The following is a 20,327-nucleotide window of genomic DNA, read 5'->3' as shown; positions in this document are numbered from 1 at the left end:
GATCCTGTGCTACACAAGACTGGCATTTTTAGCTGTCAGTGTGGAAGGCCTTGGGATAGTTTTGTCATGTACAAACATAAAATCAGCGGTGCTGGTTGAGATGTTACAGCTCCAAGTGTTTCAGGGTCTTGAAACACTTCAGTGCTCAGCTGATGAGCAGAGGGTACAATTTATGTCCTTTTTGTGCTTCCAGAAGCCTGGGGTGCCTCTTCAAGGGTAAGATTTGGTCTGGTTTTTGGTAGACTGTGGTGATAAGAAGGTCTGTGAACACATGATGTATTACACAGAGATGACACTCACATGCTTATCTGAGGTGTTCATAGCAGCACAGATCTCTGCTAAAGGATGTTTAACAGTGGAAGCAAAGGAAGTCTGAATCTTCCTGTCCTGGGGAAAGGATGTGGACCTGTTAGAGCAGGTGCAGAGGAGGCCATGGAGATGATCTGGGGGCTGGAGCCCCTCTGCTCTGGAGCCAGGCTGGGAGAGCTGGGACTGTTCACCTGGAGAAGAGAAGGCTCTGGAAAGACCTTAGAGCCCCTTCCAGGGCCTAAAGGCAGCTTATGAAAAGGAAGGAGAGGGAGTTTTTATACAGGCAGAGTGTGACAGGGAAAATGGTTTTAAACTGACAGAGGATGGGGTTAGACTGGATGTTAGGAAGAAACTCTTGGCTGTGAGGGTGGAGGGGCCCTGGCACAGATTGCCCAGAGAAGCTGTGGCTGCCCCATCCCTGGAAGTGTCCAAGACCAGGTTGGATGGGGCTTGGAGCAACCTGGGCTAGTGGAAGGTGTCCCTGCCATGGCAGGGGGTGGGACTGGATGAGCTTTACAATCCCTTCCAACCCAAACCATTCCATGATTCTGTGAAAGGTTTAGAGTCAATAAATGTGGAGGAGGGAGTTTGGGAGCACAGGACAGTCTGTGCTGGGGGAGTTTGGGAGCACAGGACAGTCTGTGCTGGGGGAGTTGGGGAGCACAGGACAGTCTGTGCTGGGGGAGCTCCATCTGGGCAGGGGTAGCAGGGACAGGATCTGATTTCAGAGCAGGAGGCCGTGTCCCACCACCCCTCTGCAGGGGGTCTGCAGCCACTTGCAGTGCCTGTAAGCAGTGCTGTGCTGGCCCCCAGTCCTGCTGGTGGTTCCCAGTTCCCAGGCACACCTCAGGCACCTCAACCGCCGGTTGTTTCCCAGTTCCCAGGGATGCAGCAAGGAGCCCCTGCACAGCAGCAGCTCATGCAGAACTACTACCAGCAGCAGCAGCAGCAGCAGCTGATGGCCCAGCAGGCAGCCATGCAGCAGAAGACAGTGGCAGCAGCTCAGCAGAAACAACAGAGCCCGGCCCAGGCCCAGGCCCAGCCCAGCACGGCCCAGCCTGCACAGCCACAGGAGCAGGTGGGAGAGCCTGGGGGAAGGGATGGGGCACTGGGATCTGGGGAGAGCCTGGGGGAAGGGATGGGGCACTGGGATCTGGGGAGAGCCCTGTGGGAAGGAACGGGGCAGTGGGATTTGGGGCACTAGCAGGCGCTCCTCTGCCAGGTCCTGTATGCTGGGTATGTGCCACATCCAGCTCTTTTTGGACCCACAGAGCCCAGGCAGTAAGTGCCAGGGGAGAATTACATTGGATATTGGGAGAATTGCTTCACCCAAAGGGTTGTCCAGCCCTGGCACAGCTGCCCAGGGCAGTGGTGGAGTCCCCATCCCTGGAGGGATTTAAGAGACACGTGGATGTGGCACTTGGGGACGTGGGTTAGTGGTGACCTTGGCAGTGCTGGAGAGTGGTTGGATTTGATGACCTTAGAGAGCTTTTCCAACCCAAACCATTCCATGATTCAGGAGCCTGCTGGCCCCAGTGTGTTCATACTGACGTGTCAGCACTGACCTTGCCGCCTCAGAGATGTGCAGTTGCTTGGATTTCTTTTTCCAATGGTATACTGGACTCCAGAGTTGTGCTCTGGGTCCACAGAAAGAAGATGAGTAATGGATGAGTAAAAGCAAATGAGAAGATCTAAGTGGCTGCTTAATGCAGCTTCTCTCCATCCCTACCCTGTCACGTTGCCACAGAAGGCATGTGAGAAACTCTCTTAAAAATTAGTTGTACTTAACACATCAGGATGGGCACCAGGCACAAGGAATTACTTGAGGTAACTCCTTGTTTGGAAAAGTTCTGTCTGATGTTCAGAGGAAGGCACAAAACAGCTTCCTGGCTGTTTCCAGCATTGAGATAACTTTTTAATGAATGCTATGGGAAGGAGACCTTTCAAAGGAGACTTTTGAAAGCACCGTATCTAAAAATAAATAGATCAATCATCCGCTTTACTAATCATCTGAAAGTGCATCCAAAATAAATGCTCTTTACTTGATGGAAAATATGGCCTTGTGCAGGAGGAACCAGCAGCTGCCCACAGAGAGGGGCAGGAGCCTGGAGCCAAAGTGCTCTGCAGAGCTTGTGGGGGGAACCTGTGCTTTTGTTTCCATTCCTGTGCAATCTGATCCACTCCTGGTTTGGGGAGCTCAGAGGAGTGTCCCTAACTCTAGGGGTGTGTTGGGAGGAAAGCATGGCCAGCAGGCAGGAGGGAGCAGCCCTGTTACTGTGCTGTGCCAGGCTGCAGGGGTACAACAAACTGTATCTGATAACAACCTGCTTCGGGTACTTATCCCTGGAAGTGCTCAGGGCCAGGCTGGACAGGGCTTGGAGCAACCTGGGCTAGTGAGTGGCATCACTACCCGTGGCAGGGGGTTGGAACAAGATGATCTTTAAGGTCTTTTCCAGCCCAAACTATTCCATGACTCTGTTCCACACTGTTGGAGCCCAGGCTGAGGGTCACTCTGTGCTTGCTGTTCGTGAGTTGCCAATGAATTAATCTCTCCAGTGGTTCCTTTGAAGTGACACCAGGAATTCATTTGACTAATCAGCTCCATCAGCCCTGACCTGGGCAGTGCTGGGGGAGCAGTTTGCTCTGCTCCCTGATGTGCCTCAGGGCTCTGCTATGTCCCCCCCTTGCTGTTGCATTTTCAGCCCTAAGCTGGTGCTGTGAGTGGGGGACACTTGGAGCTGTTGTGTTCCTGCTCTTGTTCCTGTTCTGCTGAATGACCCAGGGCAGGTCAGTTTATTGAAGTTGGTGGGAGATTTTCAGCATGTGCAGACAGGTTTTGAGTGAGGCCCATTATTACCCTGTTCCTTTTAGAGCAGAAGTGCCTGAAATGGAGCATTGAATCAGGAGCTTTGCTGTGATTTGCTAGCACGAGAACAGCCTTAATTTTATTAAATCAGCTGGCTTGAAAATGAGCCTTGTTCCCCTGGTAGGCTGATCAGAATGGACACATCTGGACACTTCCACTCCTGCAGTCAGGAGGGAAAAACAGTGGTTGGCTCATTTGAAAAATGATAGTGAGGCCTGGTCTCTGCAGAGCAGAGTCTCTGAGCAGAAGATACCAAGCCAGGACCTGTCAAAACCTTTTCACGTTGGGTGATTTCAACTTAATAAACTCTGCCTTCACTTCTCTGGTGATTTCAGTGATGCCTTTTTATCTCTCAGCACCAAATGTCCTGTTCTGCAGTGACCTACATAGTGGGATGAGGTGGGTGACCAGGAGAGGCAGGTCAGGGACTGGGTCTGCCAGAAATGCAGAGGAAAAGCAGGAGAGCCCACCATTGTTTGCCTTGTCCTGCTGAGGTTCAGCACCACCCTGGGGGTGTAACTTTCCTGTTGCCCTCTTAGGTCTTTCCAAGTGCTTCATCTTGGTTGGAAATGGCCTGGGAACAGGGAGCCAGGCAGGGGAGGTGACATGCACAGCTTGCTGCTCCTTGCATTCCAGTTTTCCTGCTTTAAATCCAACCATGATACCTCACTGACAGACTGAAAAACCACACAATCAGAAGTGATGCTGTTGTTTATCACTACAAAACCATATTTGAAGTATTTATGGGTTTGTGAGTGTAACACAAGACTGAGGCAATGGAAAAATAAGATCAATGTGAGGAAACCCCTTTCAGTTTCCAAGGGGTTTGTAGGTGGGCTGTCTTGGCTCACACCTAAACCAAACATGCCTGGTTTTCTCCTCCAGATTTTAATGATAAATGGTGCTCCTGTGGTCTTTTGTTTTCTTTTTTTTTTCCTTCCCCTTAAGAGAAAGTTTTTTGCACAAGATTTCTGCACAAATCTTCCCCCCCTTAGGGATTTGGTCCCAGTCACACATTACCTGCTGAAGGCAGTGCTGCCCTTCACCAAATCCCCATTCCCTGTGTCCCCATGAGAAGCCTCCTGTGCGCTGTGGTCTAATTTCTTGTTTTACCTCTGCTCTGGATCTCTGCCCCTTTGCCTGTGAGCGAGTTTGAGCCCAGCCAGCCTTTAACAGATGCTGATGGAGGCTTTGCCTCCAGAGCTGCACCACAGCAAGGGGAGAAAGTCTCTGCCTGTGGAACCGTGGTAATCCTGAAAGACTGCAAAGCAGCAAATCCCCCCCGCCACCACTCTCCTGCGTGTCTGTTTGTCCCCTCCAGCCGTCCCCAGCCTGTCCTCCAGCACGGCCCTGCTTTCCCCTCGAGGCTGCAGCTCCCCAGCGAGGCCGCCCTGCTCTGCTCTCTCCCCAGGCCCAGGCCCAGCTGAGGCAGCAGCAGCAGGCTCAGAGCAGCCCGTCTCCCACGGCCCAGGGGCAGAAGCTGGGCTCCCTGACCCCGCCGTCGTCGCCCAAGGCGCAGCGCGCGGGGCACCGCCGCATCCTCAGCGACGTCACCCACAGCGCCGTGTTCGGCGTCCCCGCCAGCAAGTCCACCCAGCTCCTGCAGGCAGCGGCCGCCGAGGCCAGCCTCAACAAGTCCAAGTAGGTGCTGGGGATGTGGCCTCAGAGGGCAGGGAGGGGGCTGGGGAGCCTCTGGTTGCCTCTGAGGCCTCTGAGATGGAGGCGGGCACAAACCTCTGAGGGCTGAACGAGTCTTTGCCTTCCCAAGAAACCAGCTCAGGGCTTGGCAGAACGTTGCTGAAAAACTTGCCAAGAAGTCCTTCTGGGGGGTTCCACACCCTCCCAAAGCCCAGGGCCTTCCCATGGATCAGCCGGTGTCATTTCAGCTGTTCCCCAGTAGCCCTGGTGCACTCCTCACGCTTCCTGCTTGGCATCAGTGCTTCCTGGGAGTTGGACTTGATGATCCTGGAGGTCTTTTCCAACCTTAATGATTCTGTAATTCCCCAGGAGTACTTGCCAGGTCACTTTTGTAGTATCTGCAGGCAAGAAACCTTCACCTGAGCACTGCAGGTGATTGTTTCTAAGGGGATGCTTGTTTTAACCCCTGAGACCAGGATGCTCATCCAGCTGAGGAGCAGCTCAGGCTAAACTGTTCCCGAATTTCTGGGCATGCAAGTGCAGCAACTGGTGCTGAGTGTTTCAGTTAGGAAGTAATTACAATGCAGTAGCTTGGAGCAGCTGGTAGTGCTGGCCAGAGGATTTCAGATGGGTTATTAATGACTTGTTTGGTTGGGGTGATCACATCCAGATCTGCTTCCACCACACCCTCGGGCTCCCCAAGGACCTCTCAGCAGAATGTCTACAACCCACCCGACGTGTCCACGTGGAACCCGTTTGATGATGATAACTTCTCCAAGCTCACAGCTGAGGAGCTGCTGAACAAGGACTTTGCAAAGCTGGGTGATGGTAGGTCCGTGGGGATGGTTTAACTTCCTGCTCTGGGAAGGGAATGGTGATGCTTTGGTCCAGTGTTCCTTAGGTGCTCCTTATTACTGTGATCCTCCTTCCCACTTCCCTTCTGTTTGCTCAGCAGTTCAGTGGTACCTCAAAGGCAGAGGTACCAGCTGCTTTTACACTGGCCCTGCTCAGTTGTCTGTAGAAGCTGTAGCTTAAACTTTGCTTCATCTGCAAGTTGGAATTTGCAGGAAGGGGCTTAAGTCACACACTGAAATAGTGTCCTAACCAATATAGATAAGCAGCCTGCTTTCAGAATGGAAGTTTTTCCCCTAACTCAGTGTCTGGCATTTCAGGGAAAGCTCCAGAGAAGGTGGGCAGTTCCACAGAGAACCTGATTCCAGGTTTCCAGCCGGCTTCGTCTGCAGCCCAGGCGGACGCGTTCGGGGGCTCCTCCTTCACCGCCGGGTCAGGTGAGTGTGTGAACATGAACTGCAGGAAAACAGCAGCTCTTGGTCATGATCTCTTTGAAAGGGAAGTAAAACTGATATCAGCTGAGCTGGGCCTTGGCACCAAGAGCTGTAGGGAATAGGTTGGCACTGCAGGAGAAAGGAAAGGTGTGTGTGTCCTTGTCACAGGTGGGTGGCAGAGGCAGGAGGCACTGCCTGTAGGCAGAGGTGAGGAAAGAAACTAAGTGAGCCCCTTAAGTTCACAAGAAAGCTCCTTAGGGTGTTGGAGTTCCATGGAGCTCATAATTAGAGGTAAAACATGTTTTGTGCACTGAGGGAATTGGCCTCGGAGATGTTGGTCGGACACGCTGGAGCTGTCGAGCTGTTGGAAGGAGGAGAGGAGCAGGGATAGGAATGTCTCTGCTGCAGAAGGAGGCTGGCAGGGATGAGTGAGCAGGGAAAGTCCTCAGAGGACAGCACAGTCTCATAATTGACATGTGAAATGACGAAGGCAGTGAGTTCTGCACTGGCTGTGCTGTGTGGGTCCAGAGGCCCCGAGTCCTTGGCTGGTCTGAGGGGTTACTCTGCAGAGGCCTCTGCGTGTGGGACCTTGTCTGGGGTCTCCTTTGGTCCTTGGGTCCCAAGGTTTTGCCCTGAGCAGCCCAAAAACCTCAGTGAGTGCTGCTGCTTGTTTGTAGTTGTTCAGCATCAGCTCTCACTGAGTGCAGCCCAGACCTGCCAAGCACAGTGTAGGAAAGCTGCTTCAGGAGCTCCAAATGCCAGTGATCCTCTCCCTGCCTTGGGCAGCCCTTGTTACTGGTGACAAATGCAGCTGTTTGATGCCTCCCCATGAGAGCAAAACAGCCCTTGGTGAGAGGAGTCTGGGAAGAGGCTGAAGAATCCTTTGTGGGGCAAGAAGTGACAGATCCACTTACACTTACTTCTGTTTATAAAAGGAGCTTCAGAGGAGCTTGTAACTGAGCTTGGTACTGTCGGCTCTTACCTGAGAGTGAAGGAGTTAAGTCCATGGAACAGGAGCACTCTGGGGAGTTGCTTTCTGCGTTTGTCCAGCTGTGAGCAATTTATGGTGTTCCATCAGCCTTTGTGGAGGGGTGTTGAGTAGCAGCAGCCCCAGACTCAGCTGTAATGTACCTTCTGAAAGCCTGAGGAGCCTCTGCACGTTCTGGGCTTTCCAGTCACTGTTCTGTGTTCAGTTCTTTCAGTGGCTGTCTTTGAAATGTGCCCTCGACTCTCCTGTCCTGAGCTTTGCACAGGAAGGTGTCTTGGAAACCTCGGTGCTGGGCTGGACCCTTCCAGCCCTCCTCTTTCTTTCCTCAAACAGGAGTCTCTCCAGGCCTGTCTGGTACAAGATGCTGCATCTTTTATTGCAGACACAGAGGCCTGACGTGGGCTGTGTATCCTCTGCTGAGGCTTTTCACCTTTTGTGCTGCTGTGAAGGGAGATAACAGGCCTTCCCTGCCAGGGAGTGGTTTGAGATCTGTTGGTTAAAGTGTGTTGGAGAGCTACATGGTAATAGCTGTTTGGTTTTGTTGTTTGGTTTTTTAGTCTTTTCACTGGCAACATAAATTGGATTTGAGTGTGTGTGTGTTGTTCTGTCAGGCTGTTGTTGGGCTCTGACACTGAGCTGTGCCTGTGCTGAGACTGCTCGATGCCTTCTGCTTTCCTCTTCTCTCTCTCACTCTGCCTTTTCTCTTCCTTTTCTCTCCCAGCTGAAAAAACGAAAGACATTCTGAGTTTGGACTCTAGCCCTCCTCTTCTGACTGTGCCTGATCCTTTCATTCCTCTCCCGTTGTCCGACACGCCAGGTAACAGAGCAGAGTTTGTGGAGGGGGGCAGAGTCTTGGGCTTGGTTTTGTCCTCCTAATGTTCTGGTTCTGTTTCCAGGCACCCTGAGATCCTGGGCTCAGCCAGTGGGGCTGAGCTGGGGGCAGTGCTGATGTGTGTGCTTGGTTTTCCTGGCAGACCCCAGGGTTGTCTCCTTGTTCCTGATGCCAGTGTTGGTGTCTTTAAAGGTTCAGTATTCAAAGGCTGGAGCACCTCTCCTAGGAGGAAAAACTGAAAGCTGGGGGAAGAGAAGAGAAGGCTCTGGGGAGACCTGAGAGCCCTTTCCAGGGCCTAAAGGGGCTCCAAGAGAGCTGGAGAGGGACTGGGGACAAGGGCCTGGAGGGACAGGACAAGGGGGAATGGCTTCCCACTGCCAGAGGGCAGGGTTAGATGGGATATTGGGAAGGAATTCCTCTCTCTGAGGATGGGGAGGCCCTGGCACAGGTCGCCCAGAGAAGCTGTGGCTGCCCCATCCCTGGAAGTGTCCAAGGCCAGGTTGGATGGGGCTTGGAGCAACCTGGGCTAGTGGAAGGTGTCCCTGTCCATGGCAGGGGGTTGGAACTGGATGAGCTTTACAATCCCTTCCAACCCAAACCATTCCATGATTCTGTGGAAAATAACCATCAGGTAATTAATCACCTCCTCTGACCTAAGCTCTTTTCAAATTGGTCTCCAGCTTTGAAATTGTAGGTTTTATTGTTGTTAATCCTTCTTTCCTGGGAGAGTCCATGTTTCTTTGGCTTCCACAGTCTGCTACCAATTCGTGCATCATGTGAAGCACAAGTTACATGTGACCTTTTCTGATTTGGCAAAGTTTTCTGGTGCAGTTGGTGCTATTTCCATTTCCTTTGCAGTGCTGCTTCTGTCTTTCCTCTGTGCACATTTCTGCCTGCAGCAGCCAACACTTTTTAGCACAAGATTATGTAAGTGCTTAGGAGCTTATTTGCAAATTGGTGGGATTTGGAAAATGGGAATGTTTTTATCTTGGAGTCTCTCTAAGCCTCCAGTGACTGTGTGTGACAGGTCCCTTGTCACTGAGCCCCAGACAAGTGCTCGTGGCAGCTCCCACCCTTGTCCTTAGCCCAGGCTGGGGATTACTGGGGCTGTGACCCAAACCAAAATGTCTTTGTGAAGGTGGCATCTCTTCATGGAGAGCTGAGCAATTCAGGAGAAAAATAAATCCCTTTTTGTCCATAAGTCTGTGGAACTTGCTTCCTTCTGGTGGATGCTCAAAGAGCATGAGGAGTGTGGTTTGGTCCAAAAGGGATTTTACATAAATGCTGCAGTTTGAGGGTAGAAGGAACTTGGAGGCTTTGTCCCCTGTGTGGGCACGTGCCAGGAGTGACCTGCCCAGCTGTGACTTGAAAAGAGCCCACAGGAGGCACCTGACTGCACATTTTCCTTCCCCCCTGAAATGCCATTGGAAATGTTGTTTTTCCTGGTTGAAGTCTGTCACCCAGACCGTGTAATTCCCTGCCAGCACCATTCCCAGCTCTCACAGTTGCACCCCAGGACGTTTTCCTTGCTGCCTGTTGCGTTTCCACGGAGCACAGCCCCAGGGAGCAGCAGGTGAGCTCCAGCTGGGGGAGCTCTGGAATTCTCTGTGGCAGAGGAACCCTGTGGAGGAGTTGCCTGCCAGCCCTGCCCTTGGGGGCAGCTCATCAGAGCAGCAGTTGGTGCAGTTCCTGTGGTGCCAGGCTGCTCAGCCCACAGGGCTGGCCCTGCCTGGCTGTGCTTGTGCTCTCTTGCTGCTCTCCCCGTGTCTGGTCCCGTTGAGCTCAGTGGATCCCCTTCCCTGGGGCCAAGGGGATGCAGGAGATGTGGCTGTGTTGGCTTCCTGCAGGTTCCTGCCAAGGCATCTCTCGTTTATTTTTCACCTTTTAACATAAAACTTGAGGCCAGGAGCTCATAAGTGTTTTCAAGGGCCACATCTGTGGACTTACCCTTAGCTTTCAAAACCAAGAGGGTTTTGCCTGCACTTGTAAATTCAACAGAAAAGATAAAAATCCTGGGATTGGACTCAGGTTTTGAGTCTGTGTCTGTCACGTAGGACAGAGTCCTCTTTGTTCTTCTGTGTTACCTGTGCAGAACCATCCCCCAGCACAGAGGGGGGTGTGCTGACTGCAGGTGAACAGGAGTTTTAGTGGTGCCCTGTGAGTCAGCAGAGCTGGGAGTGACTCCAGTCTCCCAGTTGCACCTCACCTCCAGTTGCACAACATCTCCAGCTGCACCTCACCAAGCTGCCTCAGTTCTTTGCAGGAGCAGCTGAATTTCTTGGAATGCTTACTGAATATTTCCTTTCATTTGGAGTATTTTTATTCCTGAGAAAACCTTGATAATAGTGAATGTCCTTGCTTTGAAAACATTTTACCTTAGGCTGGGAGGATGGACAGCCCTTGCAGAAGTTCCAGTGTGAGCCCTCACCCTGTGCTGGCAAGGGCAGTGTTGTTGAGGAGGGCTTTCAGTACCCAGGTGAGGTTTTATTGGGTGTTTTCCCTGTTTGTCACACAGAGCCAGCTCTGGGAGTTCTCTGCCCTCCAGACCTGCAGCAGCTGAAGGACTGGCTAAGGCTCAGCTGCTTTTTCTGCCTAAAGCACAGCCCTGCTCCCTGTGGCACCTGGAGGTGTGGGTGGCATCACTTGGGTGTTGGCCAGAGCCCTCCTGGGCCTCTCCCCTTCCCTCTGCGTGCTCAGAAGGACAGATGTCATCGGGGGCAGTGGGATGGTTTTCAGTGTGTTCCTCCTCCTCCAGTGTGGACTGGCTGCAATTCTTAATGGAATTGTAACTAGTGAGAGGAGCTGGCAAGGGGGATGTGAAAATATGGTAAAACATCTGTTAAAATAAGGAGGAATTAAATATTCATGCTGAAAACATTTTTCCTTGTGTATGTGCAGGAAAATGAGCCAAGTTGTTCTTAATGAGCTTATTGCAGGAGTCAGCACTGACTAATCCTAATGGAGTGTTGATCAGTGGTGACTCTGCGTGGGGCCACTGAGTGTCTGTGCCCAGGAATCGAGCTCCTGGAGCTCAGGGGGCTGCTCTTTGCAGAAGGTGTTCTGGAGGAATTCAACTGAGTTATGCACCTGAAATTAAACTCAGTTCAGGACAAGTCTCTGTCCTTGAGGTTTCACTCCCTGAGTGGTCCCAAGTCTGGGATTTCTAAACCTGCTTTGCAGAGCTTTGACTGAGAGGTTTGACCCAGAGCCCCTGGTGCTGCTGCTCTGGCCCATGTCCCTTATTTCCCACTGCAGTTGGAGTGTTAAATGCTGTCTTGATGTGGTTACCCACGTCAGCCATCCATTAGATGAGGTTTCACACACATCCTTTTGACTTCAAAAGCATCTGCTCACATCAAGATTTTGATAAGTGCTGGCTGGGCCCAGGGAAATGCCCTCTGAGATACTGCTAAAACTGTCCCTTTCAGTTGTTTGGGGTTGGTTGGTTTGGGGTGGAAGGGGCGTCTCCTCCTTGTCTTATTTCCAGATAAACTCCGTGTCAGTACTGAGTTCAATGCTGCTGTGGCACCAGGAGTCAATCTTTTTCACCCCTTTTTTAACAGAGCTTTGATCATTCTCTGTGAATTCACACAACCCTTTCCTCCCTGCAGTAATTCAGCATCAGCTGCAGCTGAGAGACAGACATGTCTGTGGTGGAGGGACTGACTTGTTTGAGGAGCAGCAGCACCAACCAGCCTCTGCCACGTTGTCTTGCCCTTAAAAAATACAAGCTGAGAGGAATTCCACATCCAGCACAGCTCAGAAACCATGCAGGGATAGCTGGGGAGGATGCCCAGGCCAGGGAAGGAGGTCTGTGCCAGCTGGGCACACACTGAACTCTTGGTTTTCATGGAAGGGCAAACACTGTTGCTTAGTGTCACGTTGGGGTTCTCCAAAGCCTTTAAACAGCACTTTAGGGATGATGTTTGCCTTCTGTTCCTTACAAATGCTCATGGACTGGTGTGTTTCCACGTTACCCTGAGGATGCTCATCAGGGTAAGGAAGTAGATGTCCTGCAGTGCAACCTCCAAACAAAACATGCCCACACCCCTGCCCTGATCTAGAGATTTGGTCAGCCCTGGTAACCATTCCTGCTCAAAATGGAATTGGCTTCAAAAAGCAGAGTTTTAAGCAAAGAAATGACTCTTCTCACTGTGTTGAATGTGTGGCCTTCAGGAGCCTCAGGAGCTGGGCCCCAGCTTTGTCCCAGGGCAGCCCAGAGAGCTGGGGGGAGGGTCAGGCTTTTGCAATGGTTGAAGAGCTGGAAGTGGGACAGAATTGTGAAGTGTTGAGATGAGGGTGCTGGAAGTGGCAGTTTGTGGCACCTGGAAGCACAAGCTGGGACTGAAAGCACCGACAGCCTTGTCAAAACACACGAGTTCAGCTGCTGTGACAGGGCCACTGTTACTAATGCAGGAGGGTCTTTTATTTCGTGGCACAAAATACTTGATGAGATGTTTTTAATCAGCATAACTCTGCCCCAGGCCCATAAATTCTGATAACTGGGTGCCCATCTATGTCAGAGTGTTCACAGCAACTGTAACAAAAACTGTATTTCCAGTGAGAATTTATTTGTCCCAAGATGACACATTGAGATAAAGTAATTACAGACATGCACAGCCACATATTGGTGTGTACTAATGATCTGAGTTTGCATCTTGAGTTGGGAAGATGCAAAAGGGCAGTTACTCATCTGGGAACTTGATGGATTAATTGCTGCATTAACTGAGAGGACAGTATGGTGTTGTGGTGATTTGGGGCCAACAGACCTTGGGAATCACAACTAAATGGGTGTAAACAGCATCTAGTGTTGTTCTGCCAGGGCTTTGAGCTTGATCTGAGGGGGTATAATTTATTATTTTACAAATATTTGAGATCCTGAGTGTGAAACTAAAATTACTTGATTTTGATTTCTTAAGGAGCCACTGTTAAATGTTGTCCAGTTATCCTCCATGGTGTTTACAAAGTCCTGTGTATTTGGAGCATTCCAGTTGCCTTTATTCAGCTTCTCTTCCTGTTTGTGCTCTGTAAGAAACAATCCCATTTCACAGCAAGCCCATTAGGAAAATTAAACTCCAGTGCCTTCCTTGGTCAGCCCAAGTCCTCTGCTGAATAACATTCAGGGCCTCCTCTAATCTGTAGCAGTGGCTCAGTCAGGAGGCAGAAACATCCCCAGTGCCTGATCCCTGCCCACGGGGTGATTGCCCTCCTGCTCCCAGCACAGCTCACCCAGCAGCAGTTTTACAACCTTGTCTTTGTTTCCCAGTTGCCACCCGAGGAAAAGGACTCTGCTGTGTCCTCTCTTGAGCTGTCTTTCCCTTTGCTCTCCCTCCAGTCCTGCAGTGAGTAACAGCCTTGCTGTGTGTGGTGCTGCTGCCCCTCCTTGCCTTGGAGATGGTGCATCTTGCTCAGTGTGTTCTCAGCTCGGGGCACATTTTTGCCTCCCTTCCCTCTTTAACTTGCAAGTTTCTCAGGAATCTTTTTTCTCTCTAATAGCCTGCTCTGACTATAAGCCCATTTGCCTCCCTCTTCTCTTAATTTATATTTTTTCCTAACTCTAGTCCTTCTTGAAGTGCTTTTTGCATTTTCTTTGTTGCTTCAGGGGTGTGTGGCCCCCAATAACTGCAGCATGTCAGTGGAGAGTCTGGAGTGGTGGTGTTGCAGATGCAAAGTCTGTGCAAACTGACTGATGGTGACCCTCAGTCAGACCTGTGCATGTGGTAGAACAGGGATCTGAAGACACAGGGCAGCATTTTCTCAGTGGATGGTCCAAAGCTGTGCTTCTCAACCACTGCATGGTGTTTGAACGTGTTTGCTTGTTCCAAGATACGAATCCATAGTTAATTCAGTGGCTTCCTTTCCTTCTTATGTTGGTACAAATCAAAGGAAAGGCTCTTGCTTTCATTCCTGGAGGAAGTGATTTAATATTCCAGTCCCTGAAGCCACCAGCATGAGGCATTTGGGGGTCCTCCACACCCCTTAGCTGTAAAATCTTGCTTTGCTTTGTCTGCAGAGTTCTCCTTGCTCTGACAGGAAACAATCTGGCACTTCTTACTGTGAGGAGCATGGAACTTGGGAAGAACGTGAAATATTCATCCAAAGGCTGCAGTGTGTGGCTGGGCTTTACCTCTGGAGAGGGTTGATGGGGCACTTTCTAATCCCTCTGTGTGCTTCTAAGCTCAGACACCTTCTCAAGGCTTGCTAATGCCCTGCTTGCCCAGCCCTGCTCCTCACTGGGGCTGCACAGCCCTGGCAGGGCTGGAAATGGGCATGGCAGAAAATCCAACAGCAAAGGAAACACCCCTGGCCAGCTTCTCCTGAACCTGGGACAGGGTCGGTTCCTGTGACCTGGGAAGCATCTGGCAGGTTTTTGGGAGGCTGACTGAGGATGTCTCCAAGAGGCAGCTCCATGTGGGAACACAGTTGTAGGTTAAAGCTCACCTTTCCCAGCTGATGAAAGCCCATCCTGGGAGCTCTCCAGGAGCTGTATGAGATCAAACACCTTTGTGTGGGGTTACATTGTCTTAACCTTGTTTATCCTCGGGCTTGTTCGTGTGTCTGCGTGGGAATGATCTGCATTTGTCTCTTGGATTTGAGGCAGAGGCACCTGTGATACTCCAAACCCCCGAGTTTCCCTGCATGGTGATTGATACAGATGGTGTTGTCCTGTCACCCTCCACTCTGAGCTTCATCCATGCACAGAACTGGTTGTGATGAGTCCTGAAACTGCAGCATCGAGGGAATTACTCTTATTTCTTGTTCCATTGCTGTTTGCTGCATCTTTGCCATCATGACCTCTCCTAAAACCACCCTGGGGTTGTGCCCACACACCTGAGGAGTCAACAGAAACTGGGGCTGTAGTGGCAGAACATCTCTCTTGGTTTCTTTCCCCCCAGTGCTGGTTTCCCCCCCAGGAGTGCTGGTTCCCCCAGCAGAAGGTGTGTGTGAGGATGGCAGGAGGGAGGGGATGTTCCTGCCCAAGGTGTGTGTGAGGATGGCAGGAGGGAGGGGATGTTCCTGCCCAAGGTGTGTGTGAGGATGGCAGGAGGGAGGGGATATTCCAGAGCAGTCCCTGCCCAGGCTGTCACCCACATCTCTGCCAAGGCAGGAATGTGCCCCGTGCTGGGGCTCTGCCCGTGGAGTCTGTTCTGCAGCTGGTGGGCACTTTGAGCACATGTGACTGGCACTGCTGTCTTTGCACAGGTCACAGGAACGAGAGTAATTATCCCAGTTTTCTTTCTTTACTCACTCTGGTCCCTGCTGGCTTCTCCTCATCTCAGCCAGGACTCCACGTGCAGGTGGAGCAGCTTTTCCCTTGGAAACTAAAGGGAATTCCCTGGGTGGCAGGACCCAAGCTGCAATTCATTGTCACCAGGGATTGTGACAATCTTTCCAGATGTGGCTGTGGTTAAACTGCAGCTGCCCGTGTTTGTGCCCAGGGAAGGAGCAGGAGGTCCCTCCCATGCTGGAGCTGTGGGGAAGCAGAGCTGGAGCTGGGCTTGTTTGGCACTGCAGAGGCACGAGGTGTTCTGGGCTTGGGCATCTGCTGTGGGTTCAGAAAACCTTGCTTTAGCAAGGGTGTTTTTATAAGCATGTTGTGCTGAGGAGAGCAGCCCTCACTCCTGTGGAGAAGGAATTCCTGCTGATTAACACAGATGGATTTCACTGGGAATTCTCTAACCTTTCCTTTGCTCCTTGTTGAAGGTGAAGTTCACACCACTTAACAAAACTGTTCCTTTACTTCATCTCTTACTCCTACAGGTTAGTACAAGATGCAACACAGCCCAGAAACCAGGGAATGAACTGCTGGGCCTCAAGATAGGCTGAGGCACTTGGTTTTTGTTACTTTACTTCCTTTCCCATCTCTCCTGCCACCTTCTTGTTTTTGTTGGACTCCTCAGCCTCACTCAAAAGGGATAAAAGTTCCTTTTAATTGTGCACTGAGGGCTGCAGTGGCTGCCTGAAGCAGCATGGACAGCTCAGCACCAGCAGTGCAGGAAGCAGAGAAGGAGATCTCATGAGACAAGTAACAAAATCAGACAAAGAACCACTGACAGCCTAAAGCTTTGCTTAAAACCAGCTGGGCCTGGGGGACAGGAGGGAAGGTGAACCTGTAGGGAGAAGAGCATGTTTGTTCTTGTGATTTGTGTGTGGTTCAGAAGCGTGGCTGAGCTCACCAGGCAGCTCCAGTGCCTGCCCAGGGGCAGTGCCACTGTGCCACTGTGCCACAGGGACAGTCTGTGCTGTGAGACAGGAGGACACTGCTGAGATGGGAGGGGGAGGAGGGAGAATTCCAGGAGCAGGACCCTTGGGAATGGGATGAGGAAGGAATGAGTGCTGGCTGTGTGGGTTTGAAGGTGCAGGTTGGTGCAGTGCCCTGGGAGGAGCTGGGCACTGACAGCCTTGGGCAGGGTCTGCTCTGAGCTGGGCTGTTCCCTTCCCTGTCCCCACGGCTCCTTCCCGGGTTGTTTTCCCAGCACACCGTGACCATTCCACCCTTCCTGGCCCCCCTTGGACAGCATTAACACCTCCCTGTCGACAAGCCCCTGCTCCCAAGCCTCTCCCCTCATCCCAGGGAAAAGCCCCTCTTGGTGCCACAGAAGCCAGGGATGGTTCCTCTGCACTTGGAGGGACTTTGGCAACTCCACCTTTTAAAATGGAGTGTTCCTCACAGAGGTGGGAGGGGTTCAGACACATTAAGGCTGCTGTTCCCATCAGCTGACCTTTTTCAGGCCTTTCATGATCCAACAGCTGCCTCTTGGGCTGATTTTTAGGTTTCCCTCCCCTCCTGGTTGCTTTAGTGTGTTGGCTTGTGAAGGTTTTCATGGGGAGTAGAATTTGTCCTGCTTTGAATAAGCAGTTCCAAAGCCTCCAGGTTATTTTATTATTTCTATAGGGCAATAAAAGCCATGGGTATTATTACCATATATATAACGGTGCAACTTCAGCTTTCCTTTGGTGTTCTCAGCATGGTAAGTCTTTTATAGAGCAGGATTCCTGTGCTTTTGTGCAGTTGTGAGCATGTTTTCTTTGGATAATAAATAATTACACCAGCCTTTGAACTCAAGAATTAAAATATACATGTAACAGTTTTGTAACTTTCTAATGTTAGATTATAAATGGGAGTAATTTCAACAAGTTGAAATGGCCAGATTTGTCCATGTGGAGCAAATGTTATCAGAGCTGTTCTACTGCAGGTGATTACTTCTAGTAAGTCCTGACATTGTTCTTTATCCTCTTGTTCTGTGCAGCACCCCTTGTGAAAGCCGAGTAATTAATCTGGTTATTGCAAACCTGGTTAGTGATTGGGAAATCACTCATCCACCTGATGAATAACTGAGATTAACTTCTTGCCCAGGTGATCTGGGTGTCTCTGTGTGAGGGATAATGGGAGCCTCAGGAGTTGTGCTGCTGAGAGTGTCTGATTTAAATCTGAGAGTGAAGTAACTGCCTGGTGACTGGGCAGCTCTGTGACCCCAGGGCGGGTGCTGAGGGCTGGAGCTGGAGGGTCTCCATCTCTGGTTTTGCTCCAGCTCTGAAGGGCTCTGAGGTTCCCTTCCTGAGCAGAGCTGTGGCTCTCATGCCTGAGCTGGTCATCTCTGCTGTTTCTCCTCATTAGATGAAGACTAACAAAGGAATCCCCAGCATAGGAAGGGGAGAGGGGGGAGAATTGTTTAAATTTGGGCTTCAGTGGGTCATGTTAAGGTTCTGGGTAGGGGGTTAAGCTCCTTGGGGAGAGCAGCACCCAGAGGGGGAGGACATTCTCACCTGCCTTAGGTGACCTGGCCACTGGAGAGCAGCTGCCCTCTGTGTGTCTCATACTGGGGGACAAACTTTTCAGCGGGGCCTGTTGTGAAAGGACAAGAGATGATGGTGTTAAACTGAAGGACGGTTGATTTTGATTAGATAAAAGAGAGAATTTTTTTACAATGAGGGTGGGGAGGCCCTGGCACAGGCTCCCAGAGAAGCTGTGGCTGCCCCATCCCTGGAAGTGTCCAAGGCCAGGTTGGAGCACCCTGGGCTAGTGGCAGGTGTCCCTGCCCAAAGCAGGAACTGGACTGGATGAACTTAAAGGTCCCTCCCAGCCCATCCCATCCCAGGATCCCGTGCTGGAGCCATTCGCTCCCAGTGGTTCAGATGCTCCTGAGGCTGCCACGTGAGCCCTGGACTGAGCACCTCATTAATGTTGTCTTTTCTTTTTCTGTTTTTTTGCTTTTTCTCTCTGTTGCCTCCCTTGCTCCTTCTCCTGCTTAACCCAGAAAAACTGATTGAGGGACTCAAATCTCCTGAGCCTGCACTGCTGCTCCCCGACCTGCTGCCCCTCGCTGACCCCTTCGGCAGCACGGCCGACGCTGGCAATGGTAACCACACACCCAGGGCCTCCCCTGGGCCTGGCCTGGCCTGGCCTGGCCTGCATGGTAACTCCACAGGCACCCCCCAGCTCCCAAACCAGCCCCTGCTGCTGGTGAAACACGTGCAGGAACTTGTGGGTTGTGCTGAGACAGATCTGCCTTTTCTCCATGAGGTGAACACCTGAGGAGTGAAGGTTTGGTGTCTGTGTCTGGAATCCAGGGGTACTGATCTGGCACAGCAACGTGGCACAGCTGTGCCTTGTGTGTTCTCTTGGTAGAAGAAAGTTAATTGTTGATTGAAGGGGAAATGCCAAAAATCCCTCCCCTTCTGGTCAAGACTTTGTGTTCAAGCACAACCCGGGCACTGAGCTGGTCTGTCTCTCCATGGACCCTCAGCAGCAGGAGGAGGAAGGACAGCATTCCCTAGGCCTGGGGAATGCTGGGAATAATATGCTAGGCGGCTGTGAGCCTGGATGCAGGAGGCATCAGGCAGGACTAAGATTCTGGAGCGTTGCAGAATCCTGTTTTCATCTACTTGCCAAATAATTGCAGGCTCAGTGGCTGCCATCAGCTGATGGTGTGGGTTGGGGTCCCAGCCGGGGTCCCTTGGCCAGCTGGCTACAACCTGTGGCTTGGAATAGAGAGGAAGGAAATGAGTCACTGTAACAGTAAAACTTCTACTCCCTTTTGCAATTTTTGGCAGTTGTCTGAATGCTCTTAGATAATGATCCTGCAAATCACAGACGCACACGCTGCTGTGAAAACAGAAATGGTCATTAATCTCTCTTAGGTTGACCAGTTAGGCCATTTCTGCTTCTAGCATTTGGGTGCATCCTTGTCCTTTAATTTAATGTGATCATTGCCTTGCTGTTGGTCCCTGAGGAGACCCAGACAGTCACTGCATGTGGCTGCTGTGGCAGGTACCTGCCATGGCTCTCCCCTCCCTTTGGGGTTTTTGTAAACCAAATCTTTGCATCCAGCCTTTGTAAACATCTCCTGTTGTCTCCACATGATGGGTGAGATGGATACTGGGGATTGGGCCTTCCAGTGAGATGTCAAGTTCCAAAACTTTGTCACCTCCCTGTTGGCTCTGCAATCCTTGCTCCATTGGCCCCTTAAATGGGAACAAAGATCCCACATCTTGGCTTTTTACAGGCTTAACTGGGACCATGCTAAGGGCTCCAAAGCAGGTGTTTTAAGCCCTGTTACTCCTGTTGCAAGGGGACTCTGTCATGGTCAGGGGTTCTCCTTTTCCTGGACAAGGATCTTGTGGATATTTGCCCAGCCCCAAGTCTCCTGCTTGGCTGCAGGGCAGGTGTTATTAACCTGCTGTTCTGTGCTCTGGGTGTTTCAAATTGGGCTTGCATAAATTAAAACAAATAAATAAACTCAAATAAAGACTCACCCCCAAACACTGATGAGTTACAGTCTTCCCTTGTGATTAAATTGATTAAATTAACGTTGGACTGCAGCCTCCTGTGCTGACACAAATTACAGGGTCACTAAGGGCTTCAGACAGCTGCTGCCTCAGCTCCTACTTCTGCCTGTCCTTGCAAACTAACCTCTGGCTTCTCCCCTGCTGTGCCCCCTGGAAGGCAAACCCGACGTGGCAGTGGAGAGCCTGATCCCGGGGCTGGAGGCGCCGCTGCCCCAGCGCCTCGTGTCCCACAGCGAGTCGGTCGCCTCCACCAGGACAGGTTGGTGGGGCAGATGGGCTGGGGCCAGGGGGGCTGGCAGCCAGGGAGCACTGGCAGCCAGGGAGCACTGGCTGTGCCCGTGGAAGTGTCTCCCTCTCACTGCTCTGCCCACCAGCAGGAGCTGGGCCTGCCCTGTGTCCCGCGAGGGGTTCTGGGTGGTTCCTCCAAGGTCCATGTCACTGGTCTGCCTGTGAGGAATGGTTGGACCTCAGGGAAGGGCTCTTCCCCCAGAGGGTGGCTGGGCACTGAACTGGCTCCCCAGGGTTTGGGCACAGCACCAAGGCTGCCAGAGCTCCAGGAGCATTTGGACAGCGCCCTCAGGCACGGGGTGGGATTGTTGGGGTGTTTGTGCATGGCCA

At 51.6% G+C, this 20,327-nt stretch overlaps 1 protein-coding gene across 12 annotated transcripts in view; it reads left to right on the top strand.

Moving 5' to 3' along the window:
* Nucleotides 1-20,327, top strand: part of AAK1 (AP2 associated kinase 1) — an 83,708-nt gene that overhangs the window by 44,316 nt on the left and 19,065 nt on the right. For 3 of the 12 annotated variants that reach the window (XM_051812044.1, XM_051812055.1, XM_051812047.1), the window contains exons 13-19: nucleotides 1,187-1,387; nucleotides 4,587-4,816; nucleotides 5,484-5,641; nucleotides 5,986-6,102; nucleotides 7,809-7,904; nucleotides 18,179-18,280; nucleotides 19,867-19,968. In XM_051812044.1, the coding sequence (XP_051668004.1) occupies nucleotides 1,187-1,387; nucleotides 4,587-4,816; nucleotides 5,484-5,641; nucleotides 5,986-6,102; nucleotides 7,809-7,904; nucleotides 18,179-18,280; nucleotides 19,867-19,968 (1,006 nt within the window). Of the gene's footprint in view, nucleotides 1-1,186; nucleotides 1,388-4,586; nucleotides 4,817-5,483; nucleotides 5,642-5,985; nucleotides 6,103-7,808; nucleotides 7,905-7,983; nucleotides 9,840-13,185; nucleotides 13,262-18,178; nucleotides 18,281-19,866; nucleotides 19,969-20,327 lie in introns of those variants that run through there. The other 9 variants (XM_051812052.1, XM_051812050.1, XM_051812051.1 and 6 more) reach the window with 6 other exon arrangements.

The sequence above is a fragment of the Manacus candei genome, unplaced genomic scaffold (genome assembly GCF_025592945.1).
Source record: "Manacus candei isolate 608988 ecotype Guabito, Panama unplaced genomic scaffold, ASM2559294v1 h1tg000084l, whole genome shotgun sequence".
NCBI lineage: Eukaryota > Metazoa > Chordata > Aves > Passeriformes > Pipridae > Manacus > Manacus candei.
Note: the sequence above shows the minus strand (reverse complement) of the source record. Positions and strands in the feature narration are given on the sequence as shown.